The sequence below is a fragment of the Carettochelys insculpta genome, chromosome 4, assembly GCF_033958435.1.
Source record: "Carettochelys insculpta isolate YL-2023 chromosome 4, ASM3395843v1, whole genome shotgun sequence".
NCBI classification, from domain to species: Eukaryota; Metazoa; Chordata; order Testudines; family Carettochelyidae; genus Carettochelys; species Carettochelys insculpta.
In genome coordinates, this window is record NC_134140.1 from 89,601,500 (window position 1) to 89,627,788 (window position 26,289).

General features: G+C 42.7%; 1 protein-coding gene across 3 annotated transcripts in view; it reads left to right on the plus strand.

Moving 5' to 3' along the window:
• The window catches only part of CLGN (calmegin), a 58,938-nt gene extending 33,875 nt beyond the window's left edge, over positions 1 to 25,063 (plus strand). For all 3 annotated transcript variants that reach the window (XM_074991919.1, XM_074991920.1, XM_074991918.1), the window contains 6 exons: positions 541 to 697; positions 8,330 to 8,545; positions 9,789 to 9,908; positions 10,115 to 10,256; positions 17,824 to 17,924; positions 24,187 to 25,063. In XM_074991919.1, the coding sequence (XP_074848020.1) occupies positions 541 to 697; positions 8,330 to 8,545; positions 9,789 to 9,908; positions 10,115 to 10,256; positions 17,824 to 17,924; positions 24,187 to 24,267 (817 nt within the window). In that variant the 3' untranslated portion in view covers positions 24,268 to 25,063. The remainder of the gene's footprint in view (positions 1 to 540; positions 698 to 8,329; positions 8,546 to 9,788; positions 9,909 to 10,114; positions 10,257 to 17,823; positions 17,925 to 24,186) is intronic.
• The last annotated feature ends 1,226 nt before the right edge of the window (positions 25,064 to 26,289 follow it).

Genomic DNA, 26,289 nt, shown 5'->3' on the forward strand with positions numbered 1-26,289 from the left:
AATTAGTTTTCATTGTTTTGAATAATGTTATAGAGTTTTGTATTGATAGAGCACAAATTCAGTGTAATAGTGTCACTGGGGAAGTTGTAGATTTTATCTGGTAGGTGGAACCAGGGATATCTGGGTTTTGTTGGTACCAGGGAAGCAGTTCAGGATTGTAAAATAAGTGCAGATAATTGCACAATGTTAAAATAAGCATTAAAACATTTAATGTTGTTGATATTTTAAATTGTCATCTTTGGCTTGATCCATTATGTTGAATGGGGCAGTTCACAAGCCAGACAGATGTTTCAGGCTGTGTGAAGATACAGGAATACAACCCAAATTTCATGTATCCAAGGTTATCCACACAACCATGAAGGCTAGTAAACAAGTTTTTAAAGAGCTTACATTGCACAGAACTGCGTTCTACAAGAGGACGGCAAAATTCAGAGGCTGCAGAACTGCAGAGTGTAGCACACCCTTGTTGTAGATACGGCAGTTAGAATGAACATGAGTGGAATTGTTATAACAGTCAATTGTTTGTAATCCGTTCCACAGGGATGAAGAAATGGATGGTGAATGGGAAGCCCCACAGATCCCGAACCCAAAATGTGAGATTGCACCTGGCTGTGGAGAGTGGGTGCGTCCCATGATGACCAATCCAAACTATAAAGGAAAATGGAAACCACCAATGATAGATAATCCTAACTATCAGGTAGCTATTAAAATACTGTATTCTTCATTAAAAGGGTCAGATCTTCTTAGGGGCTTCTGTACCATATTTGTTACTATGTACATAACTCTGATCACATTAGACTTCGGGTGTTTTTACTTTAAGAAACTTGCTTCGTAATTATCTTAAGTATCCTTGAAAATATTATGTATTCCTGTACAAAACCTTTCTCCACTTTAAGACCTGCTTCTGCAGAAACCCAGTTATCCCAGGGCGGTTACCTCGAGTAGCCTACAGATACTACCTACTATAAAATTAGTCTCTCTGTTAGATAATACATACAAAAAGCAACATTAAAGTATTTCAAGTATTTATCCTGTGAATGCTCCATTTCAGGGGTTGGTGTGTCCTGGCACTGTCAATTGGAGATTTTTAGTAGCAGTATCTGGTTGGGGTGCACACATTGGGGTAGCAGTCTTGCAATGTCACAGATACCTCATCTAGCACATCCCTTCAACTCCTTCTCAACTATCCTTGGCTTGAGATTGAGCCCATTAGCAGTATTACTACTTAAAATAAGAAACCTTAAAATAAGATTAGATTAAGTTATAGAGTTTAGTTCTTCGAGTGATTGCTGATGTGTAGTCCAATGTAGGCATGCAGACACATGCATGTCAAGTTGCTGGAAGTCTTTTCTCCCCCAGCCAGTAGCCATTAGGTTGAGGTAGTATCCCCTGGGGTGGCACCGATACGGCAACCAATATGTACAGCCCCCTTCCTCCCATCCCCCAGCTCAGTTTCTTCCCACGGTGGTGTTGGTTGTTGGAACTCCCTGTTACTCATACAAGCAGCCTTATTGTAGCTGGTAGTTTTGCTTATCTGTAGATAGTTACTGTTTATGGTTCATTACTTAGGTAGTTAGTTAGTTAATGGCTCTTTGTTGGGAGGCTAGTTCTTCTCAGGGCTTTGGCGCTGTAGCATGCTGAAATCTCCAGGCTTCAAGGACTGTGGAGAGTGTGCTAAGCACATGCCAAAGAGCAACCCGCACTCAGCCTGGCTGAAGTGCTTGGTGAGAGCCATCAGCAGTGTGGTTGTGTGATTCGCAGGACTTTTAAGCCAAGGACCTTAAAGGGTAGGGCATAGCACCTGAAAGTCCTCCTTACGAAAGTGGCTGTCCAGCCAGAGTGGTCACTGTCCGTGCAACCAAGTATGGCATCCTCCGTGTAGAGGGCAGCAGCACTGTAAAGGACATACGGGCCCGGCACTGGGGTGATGGGCCGCAACTTCACTCTTCCAAGAGAGACAAGTCTCAATCTCTAGTGCCAGATAGGAAGAAAAGGCATAACAGGGGCTGGTCCCCTGCATTGCCAAAAAGGAGACACAAGCCTGAGGCACTGATGGCTGAGCTGTGGTAGGGCATGCTTCAGAAGGCCAAGCAGTGATGCTAACTTGAAAGTCCAGCCCTCGTTCACCAGAGATGCCATCAATACTGGAGGCGTTTCAAATGGCACAGTCTCCTACGGTTCACAGTACCCTTTTCACTGCCAAGGACATCGATACCACTGATGCACAAGTGCAGCTGGCCTCCGTCATGAGGCAAGCTAGCTATGTTGGTGTGCCCATTGACTCCCACGGCCCAGATAGCACCTGCAGTGCTGGTGCAGGCACTGAAGGTCAGGTGCCTCCCTGGTCCTCAGCATCAGAGGCATCAAGATCAGAGTCAGACTCGTACTTCTCTGGGTTGGACTGGAGCAGGAGTGGCCGTTCCTGTTCCCAGTGGAGCTGACACGCAGTGCAAGGACGCTGGCAACAAAACTGGCAAGCTCCGCCTCAGTAGTCCTTCTGGAACCTGTCGGTGTTCCATGAGTCCCAAGGGCAGTTTATCTGACCACACTACAGGGCCTGGTTGCTGCTGGTGGCAGCGGGAGCTCCCCCAGCACCATGCTGGGGCACCATCTGCTGCCCTGGGAGTGCCACCATGGGATGCTCCGCCAGACTAGCTTCCTCCTAAGAGTGACCAGCCTTGGTACTGTCCCTTGCCTCGGTGCTGACCCCTGTAGGACTGCCTCCTCCTTCAGTGCCGTGTACTTTTGGTGCTGTCGGTGCCAGTGACCTTGGTGGCTCCTGTGCTTCCCCCAGGCACATTATCCTCCCTACTGCCTCTGGTGGGTGCCATGGTATCAGCACCACAACTCTCCCCAGCGTGTCAGACCCTCCAGGTGCTATGGACCTGGGTTGTTCAGGGCAGGCTGGTGCTTCCTCATCTTCCTCCCCAGATGAAGCAGTGGCTGGCTCCTTTGTTTCTCTGCTGCTGGAGGATGGCCGAGCTCTATGACAGCTCTTCTGCAGAGTTACACAGAGCTTGGGAGTTTAGGCAGGGGAGATTAAGGATGAGGCTGACCCAATGACAGGTATTTTATTGCTGTCGGGCTCCGCTAGGCTGGGGACTAGTTTGCTGCTCTAGACTTAAATATGGAGATACACCTATCTCATAGAGCTGGAAGGGAACCTTCAAAGGTCACTGAGTCCAGTCCCCTGCGCTCTCAGCAGGACCTATCACCATCCCTCACGGATTTTTTTTAACTGCTTGCCCTAGATCCCTAAATGGTCCACTCAAACCACTGAGCTATTCCTCCCACCATAGTTTCACGTTGCAATTTATCCTCCTCACGGGAGGTTCTTAACATTCATAATGAACGTAGGGCATTATCTGTTCACAGTCCTTCCACAGGGTCTGTCAATGGCTCCAAGAGTCTTTTTCAAGTGCATGGCAATAGTGGCAGCCTTCCTCCACAGGCATAGTGTCCAGTTGTTCTGTATATGGACGACTGGCTAATCAAAGGGAGTTTGCAAACCCAGATCCATCAGCACATTCAGTTTGTGTGCTGAACTTTTGACAGCTTCGGTTTGTTGGTGAATGAGGCAAAGTCCAACACTGGTCCCCACACAGAGAATAAAGTTTGTTGGGGCCTTCCTAGACTTGGTGCTCATCAGAGCCTCCATAACTCCACCATGAAGCCGCTGAGAGCTCCATGCCAGTTCCAAGCCTGGATGAAGGAGGAGGGTTGGTCAGATGTGTGTTGATGCGCTGACAGTCAAACAACAATACGAATGAAATCTGATGCCAGTACAACCAAATGTTAAAAGATGCCAGCTCGGATGTCGCCCAGATAAACAAGGTCCGCAATACCAATCGAGTGATTGGAGCTGGGTCGATAAGTTGGCTACCGAAAGAAAATTACACCTAACACATATGCTATCCATTGGAACATGGAACATTCAAACACTGTGGGCAACTGGAAAATTAGAGCTGCTTCAGAAGGAAATGGAGAGATATTGATGTGATATACTTGGATTGGCAGAGATGTGTTGGACGGGATCAGGAGAGATATGCAGTTGCAAAGTCATTTGGTCAGGAAATGAAGTGAAGCATGAAGCAGGAGTTGGATTCCTTCTTATCAAAACTGCTAGAAGAGCATTATTAGGATATAAACCGGTGAGTGCAAGAATGATGGTCGTGCGTTTTGAAGCAAAACCGTTCAACATCTCAGTCATTCAGGTGTATGTACTCAACGTCGGACAGTACGGAGGAAGAGAGTGAGCTATTTTATAACGACTTGACAAAGACGGTGGAGGAGATACTGAAGACAAGTAGAGGTACGAGACAACGAGATCTAGTATCACCAAGTATCTTTATCACACATCTGGAGAGAGCGATGGACAAGATCAAGGAAGAGGTAGGAGGGATATCTGTGCACAGGAAAAGAATTAACAACTTGAGGTTCACGGATGATATAGTTATTGAGGAAGATGAGGAGAAGCTAGCGAAAACGGTGCGGGTGTTAAACGAAGAAGGGAAGCAGTACGGACTGATTATGAACATTGATGAAACAAAAACAATGGTATTTGGAGATAAGGAATTAAGGAGGAAGATCAGTGAGGATGGTACTGAACTAGAAAATGTAGAGAAGTTCACATATCTGGGGAGCAACCTAACGTATGATCTAGACTGTAAGAAAGAAATGGCAACTAGAATAGCGAAAGCAAGAGCAAGTTTGAAGGCAATGGATAAGATCGGGAAAAGCAAAGCAATTAGCTTAAGAACAAAGCTGGGAGTCTTGAAAATGTGTGTATTCAGCAGCATGTCATATGGATGTGAGACATGGGTGATAACGAAAGAGTCAAAAAGAAGAATATTGGATCTGTCAGTGAGCAACCCAATAACACTCCTGTTACACCCTGTTGCCTCAGGATGAGGGACAGCTGCAGCACTGAAACCTCCTGTCCCTTCATCTCATGGCATGGGAGCTTCATGGCTGAGTGCCATGGAACTATCCTGCTCAGAATGGATGAGGGAAATGCTCCTGAACAGCAGGAAACCTTCCACAAAGTCAATTTAAATATGGAAATATACCTATCTCATAGAACTGGCAAAGTGAAAAAGGTTCAGTGTGTGGATGTCCCAGAAAAGATTATCTCCCTTCCGGGCCACAGTCCCAGCTATTTTAGACTATCTAGGCCACCTAAATCAAGAAGAACTGGCCCTCTCCTCCCTTAAGGTGTGCTTAGCAGCCATTTCCACTTTTCATCCTGGCCCAGGCTTTTCATCAGTGTTCTTGGACCTGGTGGGCAAGAGATTCATGAAAGGCCTGGAAAGAGTTAAACCACAAGTGTGGGATCCTTTACCCTCATAGGACCTTAATCTGGTGTTTTCTAAACTTATGGGGGCCTCCTTTGAGCCCCTCCCTTCCTGTTTTTATTTTTAAGTTACCAAACAACCTTTCCGGTGTCCATCTCATCAACCAGAAAAGTGTCTGAACTTGTTTTTGAAAATAAACAGAAAAGTCAAATCATGTCACTTTTCCAAAAATAGCATTCATTAGTGCAAGGTTATTCTGGTTAACAGGATTTCTATAGATGGTTCAAGGATCTGCCATGAACCACAATGAGGAATTATTTCAGGATCCTATGCTAGTTGGCTGTTTGTTCATATGTGACCCCTCAAGACAGGCTGCAACTTCAGGGAAGGCAGCCATGGCTCAAGTGAGTCTACCACCCCCTCCCATTCTTCAGGTTCATGACATGAGCAAACTAGTATGCCTCCTAGTCAGGGTCCATTGTTTCTAAATTGGCGGATGAGTTAGAACAGCTTATACAGGACATTTCCTTTGTGCCAGTCTCTCCCTTCAGTTTTTGGTAATGGATGCTTGAATTACAAGGTAGGAAGGTAATTTAGATGATATTCAGGCTCAGGTATTGTGGGTCACTCACAATGCTACATATACGTGAATGTTCTTGAGTCATGTGCAATTTTCTGAATATGTCAACAGATCCTGTCAATGTGCTCCTGGGCACAATAGCAACATTTGATTGGAACAAGCAGGCAGGTGCCAGGTATCACTGTCTGAGTCAGGAGGCAGTCAGGCTGTGGCATTTCTGCATATGGACCTCAGTAACACGTAAGGCATCTGACACTGTGAAGAGTTCCAAATGGTCTGGCAGAACCTTCAGCCTGGATCATAAATGGCTCTCCGCAAAGAGATTCAAGGATCAGTGTTTTGAATGGAAGGATTTCCAGCAGTGCATTTGTTTGCAACTTGACAGAACAGAAAAGGGCTTTGTGTTGAAGGATGGTTCACAGTCCCAGGGCCATCTCAGATGCTTTGTTTTACCTTGTAGGGGAAAGACCTGCTTGTTCATGGACCTACTAGTGCCACTCATTCCAAAAGTTATTTTCAAGCTGAAGCAAAAACTAAGTAGAATAATCCTCTTAGCTTAGCTTAGACTGGCTGAGGCAACATGAGTATTGGACCTGTGCCAAACGATTATTACTTCTGCAAATCAGGCTTGATATATCAGAAGTGGAAGTGAATACTGCAACCACATTCTTGGATGCTACATATCATGGAATAGTTTCAGTGGTTAAATAGAAGAGGCACGCTTTAAGAGGAGGGCAGGCACCATTCTGCAATAGCTGCTTACCCTTGTAAATTGAAGTATTTCTCCGTCTGGGCAGCTAGCCACAGGTCCTACACAATTCAAAAAATGTTGGACTATCTTCTACATTTTACAGTTGGGTCTGACTTTCAACTCCATTAGGGCATGCCAGGCTGCAATTTCAACTTTTCGTCTTTCATATATAACATAGGACTGTTTTTGCCAGTCCTGTTGCAACCAGGTTCCCAAAAGAGAGGATGTTTCTATCAATTCTTATCCGGAATCCAGCTCCACCTTGGGACTTAAATTTAGTGCCGTCAGCTCTTATGGATATTCTGTCTGAGCCTTCAACCTCCTGCTTTTTACACTTCTCAGCGAAAGTGCCATTCTTAGTCACAGTGAACTGCTGATTCACTGTGTCCCAGTTCTGGCAGGGAGGGAGAGGAGTAGGTAAGTGCTGGGCTCTGGTGTCCCAGTGCATGAGAGATGCATGGGGGGGAAAGGGGCACACATAGGGACAGCAGGGCTGCAAGTGGAATCCTGTTGGGCTGCGGGCTGGTGTGGCGCACTGAAGTAAAGGAGGGCCACTCATGTAGCCCGCTTGCCATTTGTGGTTGCCCATCCCTCCTCTAAATGAATTAACAGTTGCATTATCCTGTTGTGCTGACAAAAGTATCCCACTGCTCCTGAGAATTTGTCAGTACATCCAACCACAGTGGACATGGCTTCTGTAGCATTTGTGGGAAATAGCCTTATTGTGGACATCTTCACATCAGCAATGTGATACTTGGTCCATGCTTTTAAAAACACCTTGCAGTTAAAGGGAAGATGCAAATGGACAAAAGTTGTCCTAAAGTCCTTTTGATGAGACTCCTGCAGCCCCAGCTCCATTGGTAGTGGCTTGGGAACCACTTAGTGTCATGCAGTGATGCAAGCACTCAGAGAAGAAACAGTTACCTTCTCCTAACTACAAATTCTTCAAGATGTGTTGCGTATGCCCGTTATGTCATCCACCTCTCTTTCTCAATACATCACATTTGTTAAGATCCTGGTGCAAAGGAACTCAAGGACAGACTGGGCAGTTTGCCCTTTATATTCTTTTTGTTTGGGATCCAATCTGGTGAGCACCACTAGGGAAAAATCTGATATTTGTCTATCAGATGTACACACATCTCTGGTGTAATGAATATATGCAGCAGATAGAGGGTTACAAGAAGGAGAGAATTTTATTTCTTAACTTGTGACTCTGCTTCTTTGAAGAGAGAATTTTTGAGGATTTTGTATGTTCACGTCTCCTGAGAGAACTATTTCAGGTGCTGGTTAGGATTTAAAATGTAAGGCCTATTGGGGTTACTGGTTTCATCTCCAATTTTCATAATCAAATTTTAATGTTTGTAATTGGCCATGAACACTTTTGAATTCAGCCATGAACAGTTGACTGAAAGATTCCAAGGGCAGTGGCATCAACTCACTGAGTCCACAAATAGGTGCCTTGTGTTAACTACAACAACCTTTAAGGAACAAAAACTTTCAAGATTTAGAGGTGGTTATTGTATTATGTTGTATGAAAGTGAAGTTGTAGGATTGAGACTACTGTAAGATACATTTAATGTTGCATTTCTTACTAGTAAATAGCTTCTCCTTCCTTTCAAACTGGCATATGTTTGCCTTTAGAAAAAAAGTTCTTCACTGCTCATGTTTTTAGTAGCATTTCTCTAATGACTATTTTTTTTACAGGGGATCTGGAGTCCTCAGAAAATCCCTAACCCACATTATTTTGAGGATCTTCACCCATTTGAAATGACTACTGTCAGTGCTATTGGTTTAGAGTTGTGGTCTATGACTCCTGATATCTACTTTGACAACTTTATCATCTGTTCAGAAATGGAAGTGGCAGATCGGTGGGCTGCAGATGGGTGGGGCTTGAAGAAACTGATAGCTAGTGCCAATGAGGTATAGTATTTACCATTCATAGTAGCCAAATAAGTGGGGAAATATGCTGTTGGAAGATTTTACTGTTAATATAGACAATATATTGATTTGATTACTTTTTATTAAGTGGATAACAGTTTTGAGAAATGTATTGAATCTTCCTAGTTTGAAAGTTTAGCTTTTTCCAAATCTACACTCTTATCAAATATAAGGCTTGGAAGTATTTGGTTTACACATGTAAACCTGCTCTCTCTGAAGTCAGTGGCAAAATGCTTATTGACTTAAGTGGTGCCTAAGTTTTAATACCCTTTTATAAGTAGGAATAGGATCTCTAGACTCAAACTATTGATCATACAAATTCACTTTAAACATGTAATCTCTCCAAGATTAGATAAATGAGCAAGGATACTGATCATGCAGTAAATCTACTATCTCAAACAAATTAAGTCACTCTGAGCACAGGCTATACAACTTGGAAAATACAGTGTGTATTTGTTATCAAATTCATGTCCTGTCCTTATGTGCTCTTCCTAAAGATGGCCAGGATCTTCAAAATCCTCTATGCACACATCTCCAGCTTATGTCACAAGATGTGCACATGATACTTTGGTTCAGTATATTTGATCATAACTCTTTCCAGAGGTGGGGCCCAGCAACTGCAAAGGCCCTTTCTTACAGCTAAGGATTTGTGTATATGAGAGGGTAGTTTACTCTACAAAGCTGTGACTTCTGAAGTACACTAACATGTTTTTGGTAACAGACCCTGCTGGTGTGCTTTAATGGAATGCTGTTTTTGAACCAGTACTGCATTATAAGGCACTATGGACCTTTAGCTTCTACTGGTAGGGTCTACACAGACCAATTAATTGCATAAGACATTGGTAGGGGTATAGAAACCACACTTCCATGAGAGCACATCACCCCACTGTGTAAATGAGCCATCAGAGTTCTCCTTTAGTTCAGATAGTAGGGTACTGGCCTGTGCTTTCAGTACTCGGGGTCCCAGGCCCATCCCACTGGTGACTAGGTATTCTATCTGTGTGTGGCTCCTCTTTCTTATGCCTGCACATTTCTAATGGTGCAAGTTCACAAAATTTGTCCCTTTAACATTTAATAAATAATATTCTTACTCTTCAGAGAGTACGTAATGTGTGCAACATTGTAGCTGGTAAAGAGGAAAATCCCTTAAATTCCCAAAAGGAAGCCTTTTACGTGATGTCTTCATAGTATTTTGCAGTGATTCATGCTTCATTTCTTTCTGAAGCCTGGCATGTTTAGTCAGTTGGTGGCTGCTGCAGAAGACCATCCATGGCTTTGGGTTCTTTATATCTTGACGTTAGCGCTGCCTGTAGGACTGGGTGTATTGTTCTGCTGGCCAGCAAAGGTAAAAGATAAAATTATTTTATTTTCACCTTTTCTTTTTCTAGTGATAGTAATTAACTTGATCGTATGCCTTCTAGCTACAATACATTTACAAAATTTAAAATGACTCAAATTAAAATCAGATGGGATTTTTATCTTAGTTTTAATAATGGAACTTTATAAAAATGTTATATCCTTTTTTAAACGTGAATGATTGATTTGTTATAGAAAATACAAGAAGACAGTGACTACAAAAAAAATGATGTCTCTAAGCCAATTACGAAGGGGGAACTGGAACAAGAGAGAGATGAGAGAGACGATGAAGCCGAATTGGAAGAAGAAAAAGAAAATGAAGATATTGCTGAAGAGGGTAAGTTGAGCAAATTCTGGTTATAGACATGTCAAGCTGCAAATAGCTGTAAGTTGCTTGTCCAGACAGATTAATACCAGTTGTTAAAACAACTGTTGTACAGTAATAAGGCTGGAGAAAACACCAGTGTTACGTTAGCATAAATAGTTATTTGAACATTGTCTGCTTGGATTCTATTCTGCATCTTTGATCTTTTTCAATAGCCACGTGTGCTGAGGCTATGTGTATTCCTTGTCTCCCTGTATATGCAGTTCCTTTCCCCACCCTCTAGCGAGACTGCAGCCTCAGAGTTCCTTTGGATCAGCCAAGATGGAAAGCAGGAATGCTACACTGTGTTTCGAACTTTCATCAGTCAATTTCTTCTTTTAGGAGAGAGTTTCAATACTTATATAAATATAGTTAGTTGGGCATAATGTTAGGCTTTATACCCTTCTGGACATTTGATCTCTTAAGTTGTTATTGAGATGTTCTCCCACCATTTTAGATAAAAGATGACCATAGTCAGTCTGTGGCTTTGAGCTAGATTTCTCCTGTGATACTTTGTCCATCCACACTAGATATATGTGGTGTCTCTTCTCCCTGGGTGAGAAGCTAGTTCCTAACTATTCTATGTGCAGGTTGTTCTCACATGCACAGACAATTCTGGAGAGCTGCCTTAAATATCACTTTTTATCCAAAGCTTATGGAACTGGCATTTGCTGGTTCTGAACTGCCTCAAGAACCTGCACAGCTCTTAGTCTTTTTTGCCAAGTCAGAAATCAGTAGATCATCAGGCTTGGAAACACTTTGCCACTTGGACTTAGCTAAAACATCCTATGCCACTGGATCCAGTGCAGATGTAGTTTTTAAGCCATTCTAATACTTTTTTCATTTCATGTAAGCATACCTCTCGCTCTGAAATTGTATACAAAAAGAGGTGTCAACTCCATCCTTGAACAGTCTTGACTACTGGGATGTTCTTTAGGAAGATAAAGCCCTTCAAAGACTTTCTTGCTATCACTCTTTCCTGTCCTTACTGAGGAAGGAACAGTCAAGAGGCAAGTGATTGTCTGGTTGTGTCTACAATGGCATCTCTACCCTCTTGATGCCAATGTTTTCTATCATTGGTGATTGAGCTCGGTGTCAAAAGCCATACTCTGCACAAAGTTAATACTTCAATACTGATAGCTTTTGGTTGTCTGGCTGCTAGGACTGTTTCTTTGGTACAGTGCTGAGTAGCACTTTCAGAATGCCACCAGAAATTTAGATTTGGGGAAAAACGTGTGAGGTAATATTTTATTGAACCAACTTGTGTTGGTGAGAGAGAGCGAGCGAGCGCTATTCTGCGGGTCTTTGTGTCTCAAAGGCTTATCTGTCTCACCAAAAGAAGTTGATCCACTTAAAGATATAACCTCATCCCACTTGTCTCTCAAATATCCTGAGACCAATATGGCTACAACTACACAGCATGTCAGGGATTTAAGCAGAAGAGTACAGAGCCAGGTCTACACTAGGGGATATGTTCAAATTAAGATATGCAACTCCAGCTACATTAATTGCATATCTGAAGTCAACTTTGATTGAAAACTTTGGTGCTGTTCCCACAGCAGGGATGATGGTGGTACCCTGAACAATCAATTTAGTGCTTCCTTACTAGGCGCACTAAATCAAACCCCAGAAGATCAACCTCCAAAGCATCAATGTTCGTGTAAGTATAGACATGCCCATTCTGCCTTGTCTAAAACCTGAAGCAGGAGGAGTGAACTGAATGCCGATCACCTCATCATGTAATCTCTGCTAGTAATCCTGTGGCAAGGGCCAGCTGCCCTGCAAGTACATAGAAAAGACTGCCCTTCAAAGTATGTTTCCAGCAGCCCAGTTTAGGCCTGTTCTACATAGTTAATCTTGTGAGGTGTGACTTCATATATAATCTCATAGTGAAGAAACTTCACTTAGATATATGAGTAAAATCATATTCCTTAGATTTTGTCCTGTAAAAATGTTCTTAATATGTTAAACTTTCAGGATTTTCCACATGTTGTGGTGTGGTGTTTCTCTTTAGCAGAAAGATTAGTTTTGTGTGAAACATTCTTAATTCTCATGCATTGAATCAAGCTTTACAAATAAGAACACCATTCAGGATTCTTTCTGGTTTTATTCTGATGTTTAAAATGTTACCCATGATAAAAGATGGGTCTTTTCCTGACAGACTGGCATTGTTTCCTGACTAGCATTATCAAAGTAGGTTTTGGGGTGAAAGCATAATACATGTGGTGCTAACTGAAGGAGAAAACTAATTTGAATCATCCAATATTTAACATGTTTTAAAATGTCTTTGGAATGGTTGTTAATGCTCAATACTGTTATCCAAGGGACTCATTAGATTCTGCGTTGAAGCCTAAAGTCCCAGTAGTGACTAAATACATACTAAATCAGTTTTTAATTTCTAGACATGCAATCTAGTCAAAGGTTTTCAGACTGTTTCTGTGCTTTCTGAGAGGAGAAAATAAAAGCTGTCTTTGGCATACATCACTACTTTTGCCTATCCTCCTATTCTTTACATGAAACTTGTGTTTCCATGTATCAGGAAGAAGCAGGCAAAAACCTACCAATCAGCCTTTCAGACCTAAGGCTTATTCCCTTTGCACCATTCTTTTTCTCTTCATGCCTGAAAGCAAGTGAATTCTACTTTTCCCTGATTCTGTCTTTCTACAGAACGAAGACAAATTGAGGAGAAGAAAAAAGAGATTGTAAAGGAGGAAAGGAAGAAAGGAGTCTCCATCTGGTACTGAGAAAGTGAAGTAGCCTTGGGCTTGGAAAAACAGCTTCTTCCTTCCTTCTCTTCCTACCACAGCTTTCTCATGTTAATACTTCAGCCTGGTGGGCAGCAGATGTGAAAAATTGTCTAATTATTAAACTACTTTGTATGGAGTCTGCAGCCATAATATAACTTAGTACTAACTTCCTGCTTCTGATCTTGATCTTGGCTGTCACATAGGCCTCTTTCATAGAATCATAGAACTCTTGAACTGGAAGGGACCTCGAGAGGTCATTGAGTCCCGTCCCCTGTCCTCTTGGCAGGACCAAGCACTTTCTGGACCATCCCTGATAGATGTCTGTCTAACCTGCTCTTCAATATCACCAGTGATGGAGATTTCACAACCCCATAGGCAATTTATTTCAGTGTTTAGCCACCCTGACAGTTGGGAAGTTTTTCCTGATGTCCAACATAAACCTCCCTTGCTGCAGTTTAAGCCCATTGCTTCTTGTCCTATCCTCAGAGACCAAGGAGAACAATTTTTTCCCTCCTCCTTGTAACACTCTTGGATACTGAAGACTGCTATCATATCCCCTCTGTCTTCTGTCTTCTAAACAAGCCCAGTTCTTTCAGTCTTCCTTCATAGCTCACATTCTCTAGAACTTTAATGATTCTTGTTGCTCTTCTCTGGACTGTCTCCAGTTTCTCCACATCTTTCTTGAAATGTGGTGTCCAGAACTGGACACAATACTCTAATTGAGGCCTAATCAGCACAGAGTAGAGCAGAAGAATTACTTCTCATGTCTTGCTTACAACACTCCTTTATAATGCAGCCCGGAATCATGTTTGCTCTTTTGGTAATAGTGTCACACTGCTGACTCTCATTTAGCTTGTAGTCCATTATGACCCCTAGATCCCTTTTTTGAGGTGCTCCTTCCTAGACAGTCGCTTCCCATTCTGTATGGCAGTGTCTACGCTACAGTGATCTTTCAAAAGAAGTGCTTCCAGAAATCTCTTCTGAAAAACTTTCTTTCGAAAGAGCACATTCGCACACACACAAGCGGATCGAAAGATCAATTTGCTCTTTCAATAAGAGAGATATTCTTTTGAAAGAATGGGCCAGGGATCGAAAAATCTGGTGCCATGAGGACTGCTCTTTCGAAAAAAGGGCCTGCGGAGCATCTGCACATACTCTTTTTGAAAGAAGCTTTTGAAAGCAGGTGCTCTTCCTGATCCTGAAGCGGAAGATGGCTTCTGGAAGAAGACCCACATACTTTTGATTTCAGATGAGTGCATTTTGTGTGTGGACGCACCATGTGTTCTTTTGAAAAAGGGCCTGATTTTCTGAAATAACTTACTAGTGTAGACGTGGCCTATGTGTGAAACTGATTGCTCCTTCCTAAGTGGGGTATTTTGCATTTCTCCTTATTAAACTTTACCCTATTTGTCTCAGACCATTTCTCCAGTTTGTCCAGATTGTTTTGAATTACGATCCGTCCTTTAAAGCAGTTGCATCTCCTCCCAGTTTGGTATCATCTGCAAATTTTAAAAAGTATACTCTTTATGCCAGTGTCTACATCATTGATGAAGATATTGAATAGAACTGGTCCCCGAAAAAGGCCACTGTGGAACCTCACTTGTTATGCCTTTCCAACATGATTGTGAACAGTTAAATAACTACGCTTTAAGAACAGTTATCCAGCCAATTATGCACCCACTATATAGTATCCCCATCTAATTTGTATTTGCTTAGTTTATTGATAAGATCATTCAAGACCTATCAAATGCCTTCCTAAAGTCGAGGTATACCTTATCCACAAGACTGGTTTTCTTATCAAAGAAAGCTATCAGATTGGTTTGGCATGATTTGTTCTTTACAGATGCATGCTGGCTGCTAATTATTACCTTATTTTCTTCCAGATGTTTGCAGATGTATTTCTTAATTACTTTCTCAATTATATTTCCTGGCACAGAAATTGAACAGACTAGTCTGTTATTTCCTGGGTTGTTCTTATTTCCCTTTTTATAGATGGACATTATATCTGCCCTTTTCCAGTCTCTGGAATCTCTCCCAACTTCCATGACTTTTCAAAGATGATAGCTGAAAGCTCAGATGCATCTTCTATCAACTCCTTAAGTATTCTGTGATGCATTTCAACAGGCCCTTGTGACTTGCAGACCTCTAGCTTTTCTAAGAAAATTTTAACTTTATGTTTTCAATTTTATCTTCTAAACCTACCCCTTCCCACTAACATTCACTATGTTGAGCTTTCCTTCATCAGACTTCTTGATGAAGACCAAAATGAAGAAGTCATTAAACACCTCTGCCATTTCCAAGTTTCCTGATATTGTTTCTCCCGCTTCACTGAGCAGTGGGTTCACTCTGTCCTTGGTCTTCCTCTTGCTTCTATTTATAGAATGTCTTCTTTTTACCCATTATCTCTAGCCAGTTTGAGCTCATTTTGTGCCTTTGCCTTTATAATCTTGCCCCTGCATACCTGTATTGTTATATTCATCCTTTGTAATTTGTCCTAGTTTCCACTTTTTATATGACTTTTTGTGTTTGAGATCATGCAAGATCTCCTGGTTAAGCCAAGGCAGTCTTGTGCCATACTTTCTATCTTTCCTATTCAGTGGAATTGCTTCCTTTTGGGCCCTTAATAATGACCCTTTGAAAAACTGCCAACTCTCTTCAGGTTTTTCCTCTTAGTCTTGCTTCCTGTGGGACCTCCCATACCAGCTCTCTGAGTTTGCCAAAATCTGCCTTCCTGAAATCCAATGTCTCTATTTTGCTGTTCTCCCTTCTGCCATTCATTAGAGTCATGAACTATATGAATTCATGGTCACTTCCTCCCAAACTGCCTTCCACTTTCCATGCTCAACGAGTTCCTTCCTATTTGTTAAAATAAGATCTAGAACAGCTCCCCCCAAGTAGCTGAAATAAAAAATTGTCTTCAATGCAGTCTAAGAACTTATTGGATAGTTTGTACCCCATTGTGTTAATTTCTCATCATATGTATAGATGTATGGAGTCTCCCATTGCCACCAAATCCTGTGCTTCAGATGATTTTGTTAATTTTTTAGAAAACACCTCATCCACCTCTTTTATCTGGGTAGGTGGTCAGTAGCAGACCTCCTCACATGATATCACCCATGTTTTTAACTCTTTGTTTTTGGGTAGAGAGATGTGGGGTTGACTTGACCTATAAAGTCCCAAATCTCCTGAGATATGCCTGTGTGAGAAACATCCTACTATCCATGCATGTGACTGCTGCATGCAGGATTTTATCTCTTAATGGGCTCCTCAGTTTTGGGCTCTGCTCTTTTGTGACTTTAATATGGTATTTCTGTGGGGCTAGTGGGTTGTGGTAATTTTTTCTTGGCTTGGCGCCGCATCCCCTAGTTTTCCCCATTCCTCTGCATAGAGCTTTTGACCTCTAAAGAGGGAAAGGAAGCAAATGTGCAGTGGAGGATCAGATACATGTGCAGCTTTTAGGGCATAATTAGATCCTTGTGTATTGGGTAGTCAGTAACAAATAGTAAAATTGTCCAGTTTATTCAGTTTCTGGCAGATGCTACTTTAGGTGTTTAGGATTTTTTATTATTTTAAGTGACGTTAGTATTTCTGCAAAATACAGGATTGAGAGCAATTAAAAACTGAAGTCCTTTGACAGAATGTGTAGTCATATTTTGACACATCATCTTGACAGTTGCATAGCTGTTTTTTAAAGTAACTGTCCCTAAGGCTATGTATACATGGCAGAACTATTTTGGGATACTGAGGATTCCCAAAGTAGCTACTCCATCCATGCCTTTGATACATGCCTGTTATTTCAAAATATTTTTCTGAAATAATGGGTGCGCTAGTTTGGCATTCCTGTAGTCCTCATTGCAGAAAGAGGAAGGGATGTTTTGAAGTAGTGCTTTATTTCAACATTTTGGCACTGTTTAGGCAGTGCCAAATGCTGAAATAGCGTATTTCGAAATACACTCAAAATGAGCTAAGCAATTTGTTTAGCTCAAATTACATAGCTTATTTCAAATTTGGGATGCTGTGTAGATGTAGTTCCAGTGTGCATCTTTACTAGGATGCCTAGAACATGTTTGTGATTGTCTTATTTCACCCACATTACTGTATCTGGAGCATGTGTACCTTGGATATACACCACATGTTGCGATATGCATGTGCAGGACCCATCAATCGTGAAAGGTATTGATCACCATTTTAGTGGATGGCTTTCTGCAGGTTCTACATCTGTTACAGCAAGGACTGGTGCTGCTTTGAGTTGGTGCACCCTGATTTGTTAGGCTCTTGCTTCAGACTGAGGTTGTAGGATTATTTAAAAGCCAAAAGAGGGGGTTTGGAAAACCCCATGAAGTATGGGTTGTAACTGTTTACTGATACTTTGTAGGATAACCATAATTCCATTATCTGTTCCATAAACCATCCAGTCTCTGTTTTGAACTAAAATTCCATTTGTTAAAATAGAGATTAAGGTGTAGATTCCTTCTTTTGGTGTCAAGGGTTGTTTGTGGTTGCAATAAATATTGCTTGACTATCTAGATACATGAATTGTTGGCATGAAAAAAGGATAGATTGAAATTGTCAAAATTGGATACAAAAATTGACAATGGCTCTTACATTAACTAGCTGATGAGAAATTTCTAACCCTACTATCAGAGGGCTAGTTTGGACAATATCCTATTAAATAGTCCATGGTAAAATTTAAAATGCTGTATTTTGTGTTTTTCTTTATTGGTGTATTTTGTTTTTCTCAATTTGCATAAAATGGCCTCTCTACTGAGTCATTATGTTAATATCTGCTCTAGAAGGCGAGGGTGAAGACAAAAACAATGTTGAAGAGAATGAAACTGCAGAGAGAAGTCAGGAAGAAGGTGACAAATCAAATAAATCTGGCTCAGAGGATGAGGTAAGTTATTCTAGAATAGCAAATAAGATTTGCAAATAAGTACAGTGGCAAAAAAGCAGGAATTTGATTCTTTCATGGAAATATCTTGTTTTACCAGAGACAGAATGACTATGTTCTTCTCTCCACCTCCAATCTATCTATAAAACCAGACCTCTGCCCATTAACTAATATTTGTATGTTTTCTCTGTACATTAATTTATTTTTTTAACACTTCAGGCATTTACAATTTTCAAGGCTTGTAAAAATCTTTGGTAACACAACTTTCCATGCTAAGTTCAGCTGAAGCTTTGTAAATGATGCTTTGGGAAGAAGCCTGCTGTGTTTTGGAAAAGGAACTCTTTCCTCTCTCAATTTGGTTGATGTGCTATTATTTTAAAACATCTAACCTTTGGTAGAATATAATGATGACAGGATCTATGATGGGGGATTGGAAGAAGAGTATAGGTTTGTATGATTAGCAACTCTTCTAGCAGTTTCAAAAATACGTTGGAGTAGCAGACAACACATCTCTTAGGCTTGGTCTACACTAGGAGATCAGGTCAAATCTAGGTGACTTAGGTCGAATTTATAAGGAATCAGGCAACACTTCAGGGTCTGTTCTGCTGATTTTAAGGGATCCTAATGTCAACTATTGTACCCCTGCTTTTCGCAAGGCATAACGACAAATTCAACCTTGCTTGGTCAACCTTAGGGTAGTGCAGACAGAGCGCTGTGAAATTTGACATTCTTGGCCTCCTGGATGTGTCCCGTAGTGACCACTCTGGCCATCGCTTTCAGCTCCGCTGCTCTCCAGGTGTGCAGGAAGCAGCCTGGAAAAATTTTAATGTCATTTCCTATTTGACCACTGTTGCAAGCAGAGCTGGCAGCACACCTCAGCAGCACATCAGGCAATGAAGTCCGAGGGTTGCAAACGAGCTTGAGCATGGAGCATGCAGGAGATCCAGGACTGTATTGTTGTGTGGGGGAATGAATCTGTGCTGGGAACACTAGAAAGCAGCAAAAGAAATGCAGACATATACACCAAGATCTCACAGGGCATGAAAGAGAGAGGATACACCAGGGATGCCCAGCAGTGCTGCATGAAAATAAAGGAGCTCAGGCAGGCGTACTGTAAAACAAAGGAAGCAAATGGAGATTCTGGGTCATCACCACAAACATGCAGTTTCTATGAGGAGTTATATGGGATTCTAACCACTGTCCTCAGTCTGTGGATACCACTGAAGAGATTCCTTGGGAAGCCTTTGGTAACTGCACGGAGAGACATTGATGAAAAAGAGAAGCACAGTAAGAATGGTCAGCAGGCAAATGGAGCAGATGATTTCACCAGTAGCCCAGGAGCTTTTTGTAATGTTGCATCTCTTCCCCCTCATCCCAGGATGTTTCACAGCTGGATCCTGATGGTGGGGAGAGCACTTCTAGTGAAGTTTTAATCATGCTATAAGTGGGTTAAGACAGTTGGTGTGATCTGTTAGGGCTGCAGTGCCTACACAGCCCAGGGTCCCCAGGACAGCTTGTTAATATGTCTGGGGATGAAGCACCAATCCTTGCACATCTCAATAAAATTTTCAGACAGGTACTCTTCAGTTCTTATGAGGTTTTTGGGGATACCTGCCTTATTCTCATCTCTTTCAAAAGGCACCTTTCTATGCTAAGCCACCAGTAATCTGTAGACATGTGACCACAAAGCCAGTGCAGTATATCAACCAGCCTTGTGCCCACATTGAGTCAGTATTTGTTCCTTATTGATATTTCTTATTAAGCAAATTAATACCTCTTTCTGCAGCCTAAAGGAAGCAGGGGCAGGAGCATTCAGCTACTACAGGTTCAACCTCCCAAAACTGGCATTCCCTGGTCTGGCATGACCACGGATGTTACCGGACCAAAGATCTGCTTGGGAGGCTATTAGAGGGAGGGCCAGCCAGAGCCTGGCCACCCTGGGCAGAGGAGCTTGGCAGGGCTTGTGTGTCTGGATGGAGCCTGTCTCCAAGGAGACTGGAGCCACACCAGCAGCCTGGCCAGGGCTGACCCTAGTGCCCGGTGGGCCGTGGCTGTGCTGGCAGTCTGGGCAGGGTCACAACCAGCTCCAGTGGCGGGGCTGGGGCTGGGGCTGGGGTTGGAGCCAGTGCCCTGGCCAGGGTTGGAGCCAGACTCTACAGCTCTTGTGCCAGGGTTGTACCAGTGGCACCTGTGGGGCAGGGGCTAGAGCTGATACCCATGGGGCTATGGCCATGACCATGTCTAGCGCCCACAGGGCTGAGGTTGGAGTGAGCCTCCAGGTCCGGAGCCAGTGCCCACCGGGACAGGGAGTCCAGCAGGGCTTGTGTCCCTCACCAGAGCTGGCTTCTGCAGGGCTGGGGCCACACCAGCAGCCTGGCTGAGCTGACTGTGGTGCCCTATGGGCCAGGGCTACATTGGCATCAGCCATGGGGCTGGGCTGCACCAGAAGCCCAGTCAGGGCAAGCGTCCAGCCATATCTAGCACCCAAAAGGCCAGAGCCAGTGCTCACAAGGCCGTGTCCATGTGCAGCACTAGTGGAGTCAGGGGTGGAGCTGGCAGTGGTGTCTGTGGGGCTATGTCCATCATTTGGGCTGGAGCCAGCCTCCACAGCCAGCAGCCTGCGCATGGATGGTTGGTGTCAGCCTGAGGTCTGGACAGTGGGTAAAGCAGCCATTGGGCTGGAGATGGAAGGGGGCTGGCAAAAGTGGAACCAGCAGCAGGGAAGAGCAGCAGACTGGGTGGCAGGAGGCAGGGGACCTCCTTTCATCCTGCAAATTCCCTCATCTGGGACCAGTCAGGTCCCAAGGATGCTGGATGAGAGAAGTGCAACCTGTATATGACAGCATGAGCTGCTCCACCACGTCCGGACCACCTGTCTCCCTTCCCCAGGCTGCTACCTGAAGGGAAATTTTCACTGTCCCAGCAGACTGCAGGGGTCATGTGCTGCTTGAGAGCGCTGCAGGGTGGAAAGCTCAAGCTGCTTTGCCACCCCTCTCCTTTCTCCAGGCTGCTCGGGAAAGAGAAATTTTCCACCGTGCCAGCAGAGCAGAGAGAAGCATGCTGTGACTGTGAGCGTTACAAAGCCCCGATAGCACAAGTGTGCAGCCATGCTTGCCTCTCCCGCTTTCTTTCCATGGGAACCTGGGGGAAGGGAAGGGCTCAATGCCCCCATCAAAGGGGAAGGAGAAGCACTTGGTGACCACCACTTACACAGCCCCTGCACCCTTCTCTTGCCCACGTGCAGCACGCACAGCTGCAGAAAGTGCTTTTGCTCTCACAGGCTTGGAAGCATGCCCCTAGTCTGTTCACTTCCAGCCATCTTAAGGCATGGTGTCAAGCAGGTCCCTTAAAATCTTTGTGTAGAGCCTACTACACGGAGGATGCTTGTTAGCAAAAATTTGTCCTTGCATGGAATATATCCCTATTGTGTTTTATGGAGGTTCTTTCATAAACTTCCTTACTGTGTTGTTAGATTTATCTAATGTGCAGTAAATCTGTCTTAATGCCTGGCCTTCACTTATGTTGTGTTCAATAGTAGACTCTCTTAGCACAGCTCGCCCCCAGTCCCAGCTCTGAGACTGGCACAGTTCCTCAGGAGAAAATGAACATGGGAAGATATGTCAATAGAGCACATGAAAGCCACAAACAAGGACAGGACACAGTTAAATGCATGGAGGAGAACCGCTCTAGAGGAGAGACAAGCAGATGAGGATGAAAGGAGAACCCTCAGACAGTGTGAATTGGAGACCCAGGAGGAGGTGGTGCAGCTGTTGAGGCAGTAAACAGAGCTCCTGCATTGCCTGGTAAAGGAATCAGAGCCTCCCTGATCAACCTGTTTTCTAACCTCTCCCTCAACAACACCCCAGAATGCTAGGTGGGGAAGTCCAGGGCAGCCTTGCATTCTGCTCCCAGGGACTCTTCTGAGAGCAGAAGGCTGACATTTATCCCCACCTGTGATGGTAAAATGCACTTTCTTACCCTCCCCCAAAGCTCCTGTCACAAACCCCCCTGTGTCCTCTGAATAAAAATGATTAAACTCAAGAAATCAGTGTCTTTATTGCTTGTGTTGCATGGGTGTGGGGTGTAGTTTACAGACAAGCACACGTCTTTCAGGGGGCATATCCTTAAGAGCAACAGATATAATTGTCATGTCACTGTCTGGTCATTCATAAATCTGTCTTTCAAAGCTTCCTTGATTAGCAGTACCTCTGGCTGTGCTCTCCGTATTTCCCTGATGTCTGGATGCTCATAATTACTGGCCAGATGATCTGTCTCAGCCCTCCAGCGTGATATGAAAATTTCCCCCTTATTCTCTTACAAATTATGAAGAACATAGCAAGCCAGCTGAGAGAAATGTTGCCTTCGCTGAGGTATAACTGTGTCAGGAGGCTCCTGAACCTGGCTTTTAAGGGGCCAAAAGCGGATTCTACTGATATTCTGTACTTGCTCAACCTGCAGTTGAACTGCTCCCTACTTCGGTCCTGGCTGCCTGTGTTCATGAGCCAAAGAAGGAAGGGGTAATCTGGATCACCCAAGATCATGATTTGCATTTCTACATCTCCAATGGTGATACTTTGGTCTGGGAAGAAAATTCCTTTCTGCAGCTATCTGAACAGACCAGAATTCCTAAGGATGTCCACATCACACACCTTTTCCCACCATCTCACAGTGATATTGGTGAAATGGACCTTGTGATTCACCAACATCTGTGACACCATGGACAAATATCCCTTGTAATATATATACTCTGTGGAATGGTGATGTGGAGCCAGGATAGGAATGTGTGTTCCATCTAGCGTCAACCACAATTATGGTACCTCATCATGGCAAAATTGTCCACTATGTCCTACACATCTTCCAGAGTCACTGTCTTTCATAGCAGAAGGCTACCTAGATCACACCATGGTAGATTTGCTTACTCTGAATTGATTGGCCATTGACTGGTAGCTGTCTAGTGTTGCAGGCTTCTACAGAGCTATTGCTACTTGCTTCTGAACTGTCAGAACAGGTCTTATTTTGGTATTGCAGCTGTTCAGAGTGGGGAAGAGAAATTCAGAAAGTTCATGAAAGTAGTCTTATGCATGGGGAAGTTTTGTAGCCACGGGTTCCGTTGCTGCACAACGTGGTCCCACCAGTATCGGCTTGTTTCACAGCACCAGAACCACCACTCCACTGTGGACAATGCATTGAGTGCAGCCACCATCTCCCTGTTCCTCCTGTCCAGTGTCTCCCTTTCCCATATGTCCGTGTCCTCGTTGGAGTCTTCATTCCTCTGATGGCTGCTTAGGTACTTTGCACTTAACCACAGCACAATGCATGAGGTGCTCATAGTACTTGCCACAGCAGTTTTAAGGTGTATGGATTCAGTGCTAGCCTTGCAATACCACCTGCATGGGTATGAAAAATGGGCATGAAAACACTTTTTGCTGTTACTTTTGAAAGGGAGGGGAACAGACAAGTTTCTTCAACTTTACAAAATTGGGTGCTAGAAAATCAACCTCAACAAACTCAACCTAATTTCATAGCGTAAGCAGACCCTTAGTGCCTCATTTTGGAAGACTGAGATATGCAGAAAAATAAGAAAATGTGAACTATTTGTATTCAATTATTACCAGGATATGCAAGCATTTATTTTGTAATTATGAAGAACTGTTAGTATCCAATTCACAGATTTCTCAAACAATTGATTGTCATTGCTAGGCAGTGGTATGGCTTGGGAACTTTAAATTAAAACAACAGGCCTGCCATTGGATGGTGCAGCAAAGCAGGATTGCAATACGTTGGTCCAGAAAGGAGTTTCCTCTTGGGAGAACTTTCAATACAGTAATTACCCATTTTCAAATTAGGAAGCAGTAAGTCAGATATCTAGTTTGGCCAATCCAATGGTGCTGACTTTCTGCCTCACTGAGTAATGCAGCTGTGGAATACCTTAAACTTCCAAAGAAAGAAATGAGGGGGCCAATGAATACAGAGTGTACTTTAAAAAAAAAAAATCACTGCGTTCACGTGACCCTGCAATGAAGTTGTGGCTTTAGATACTACTGAGTAAATTAGCCAAGAAAACTAAGGAAGTTTTTGAGAATCAAAACAGTTTATATTCATCATGTATATCCAGTTTATAGGCCTAGAAACTAAAATTATTTAAGGCTAAGCAAAGGGACTTTTCCATTATACATTTTGTAATATTTACCCAGTGTTGCAGTATTTTATTCATAGACAACATGATTGCCATTTTGACAAAGTTAAACCAAATCTTCTATTACAGATGAAAGATGCTGATGAAAGCACGGGATCTGGAGATGGTCCAATGAAATCAGTACGTAAAAGAAGAGTACGAAAGGACTGAATTATTTCCAGCTAGTATTTTTAGTTCCTGATTATTGAAGGTTGGCATGGTATTTTGGTGTGCCTGACAGCACGGAAGTTACTGAAACTTAAAAGGAAAAAAAAGACTGGATTTACCACTACATAGCCTCCTGCTTCCATTGTCAAAACTCCTTGATCTTCCTAATCTTTCCCTTTTTTTATTGAGGAAAAAAAAATATTTGTGAAGAGTTAGATGGTGTTTGAATTTAGAATAAAAGTAAATATGGCAATTTGTCTGATTTAAAAGATTAATATTTTTAGAAATTAGTTAATATTGGTTGAAGGTCACTGTGGCTCTAAACATTATTTTTGAAACATGGCTAGTAAATGCAATAGTATTTATTCAGCTCTAGCATAATCAGCTGCTTCCACTTCAGCTGAAATGAAATGTAGCATCTCAGAGCCCTAAAGAAATGGCCAGTTGCATTTTTCCTGTGCAGAGCTAAATATAACAGTTTTTGTATGATAAATATTTAGTGATAGCAGCACATTTTATTGTAAATTACCTACCTTATAATGTTTATGGTCATGTTCACTTCAGGCATTTGTTACAGTAACTTATTTGACAATCTAACATTCATAGAAACACTGGTTAAGACAGCAGAGCATGTTTTACATTTGAATGCAGAGAAGTCACAGCTACTGAAATACAATGGTGTACAGGTGACTTTTTCAGATTTTTATAGTTCACATGTTCATACCCACAATGGCCCAGTTCTGGTTGACAAAATATATGCTAAGTGTACATTGCTTCTTGAAAATAAATATTTAATATACTCTTATTGCTTACCATGAAATTTATTTGTCTTACAGCTAAGAATTTTGAAAGGTTGAGTTTTTACTAAGTTATAGTTAACTAAGTCATAAAGACACTTCAGTTACTGTAAGAGCTAAAACAGTACACTGCAGGAGAAACTTCTTTGCTTTGGTCTTATAATGAATTGGACAAACCACAACAGTCCTTAAAAGCAGTGATTTCTGAATTATGTAAATAACTGAACTTTGCCTTTTCCAAAGGGAATTTATGCCAGAATTCTCAGTTCTGGGATCTTGGCTTCTAGCCTAAGTTTAACAGAATTCCCTCTAGAATTTGACCGTAAAATAATGAATCAGACACTGACTTTCACATGCTGGCATCTGGTTCACTATTCCAGCAGTTCATCTTTGCTTTAAAAAATATACTCACTTTTCTTCAAAACCTGCATGGATTTCAGACTCTTGCTTTCTTTCATTGCAAAGTCCTTCACATGATTTAAGATTTTAAACTGTAATTTATCTATTTATTCCTCTGAAACTGCTTCCTTCAAAACATTCTTGTGGACTTCTAAGGTTTATGGAGCATCTTTTTCTGTTCCTTCCCTTTCCTCCTTCCTCCCATTATCCCTCACCCACTGAAATGGAAACCACAAGGGGAAGGAGAGGACAATAACTATCCCCATTGTTTTATTGTCCTGTCCATGATGCATTTGTTTCTAATGTGTGGGGCCAAGATCCATACTGAACTGACTGAACATAAGTGTGATCTCTACTGAGCTGGCTGAGCAGAAAGCAAGTAAGCTTCTCTCTCCAAGACGGGGAGCCAACAGTAGGCAAGTAGGGACAACCTCTGCCTGAGCATGTGTGGGCTGGTGGTGGGGCGGGGGGGAGGGGAGTCCTCATTCCTACGGCTTACAGATCTGCCCAAGGCCTGAATCATTGGGGAAAGCCAGATTCTTCATTGCAACTGAGAAGAAAATTTCTGACTCAGTTAGCACTTTGGCGAGGTCTATATCAAGTTGGCTGCGTGCACCCACCTGCTCTGAGGCTTTACACACAGTACCATGGCCACCATCTAGGTGTAAGATTGAGATCTGTAGCCTTTCAGATACTTGACAGTCATCTGTGTCCATCACCTCTCCCTTTCTCATTGAGTCTCTAGCCTCTGCTTAGTCAGAATGAAGCACCACCTACTAGAAGATATAAATTATTCAAAACCTTTCCCTGGAGATTGACTCTCCTCTTC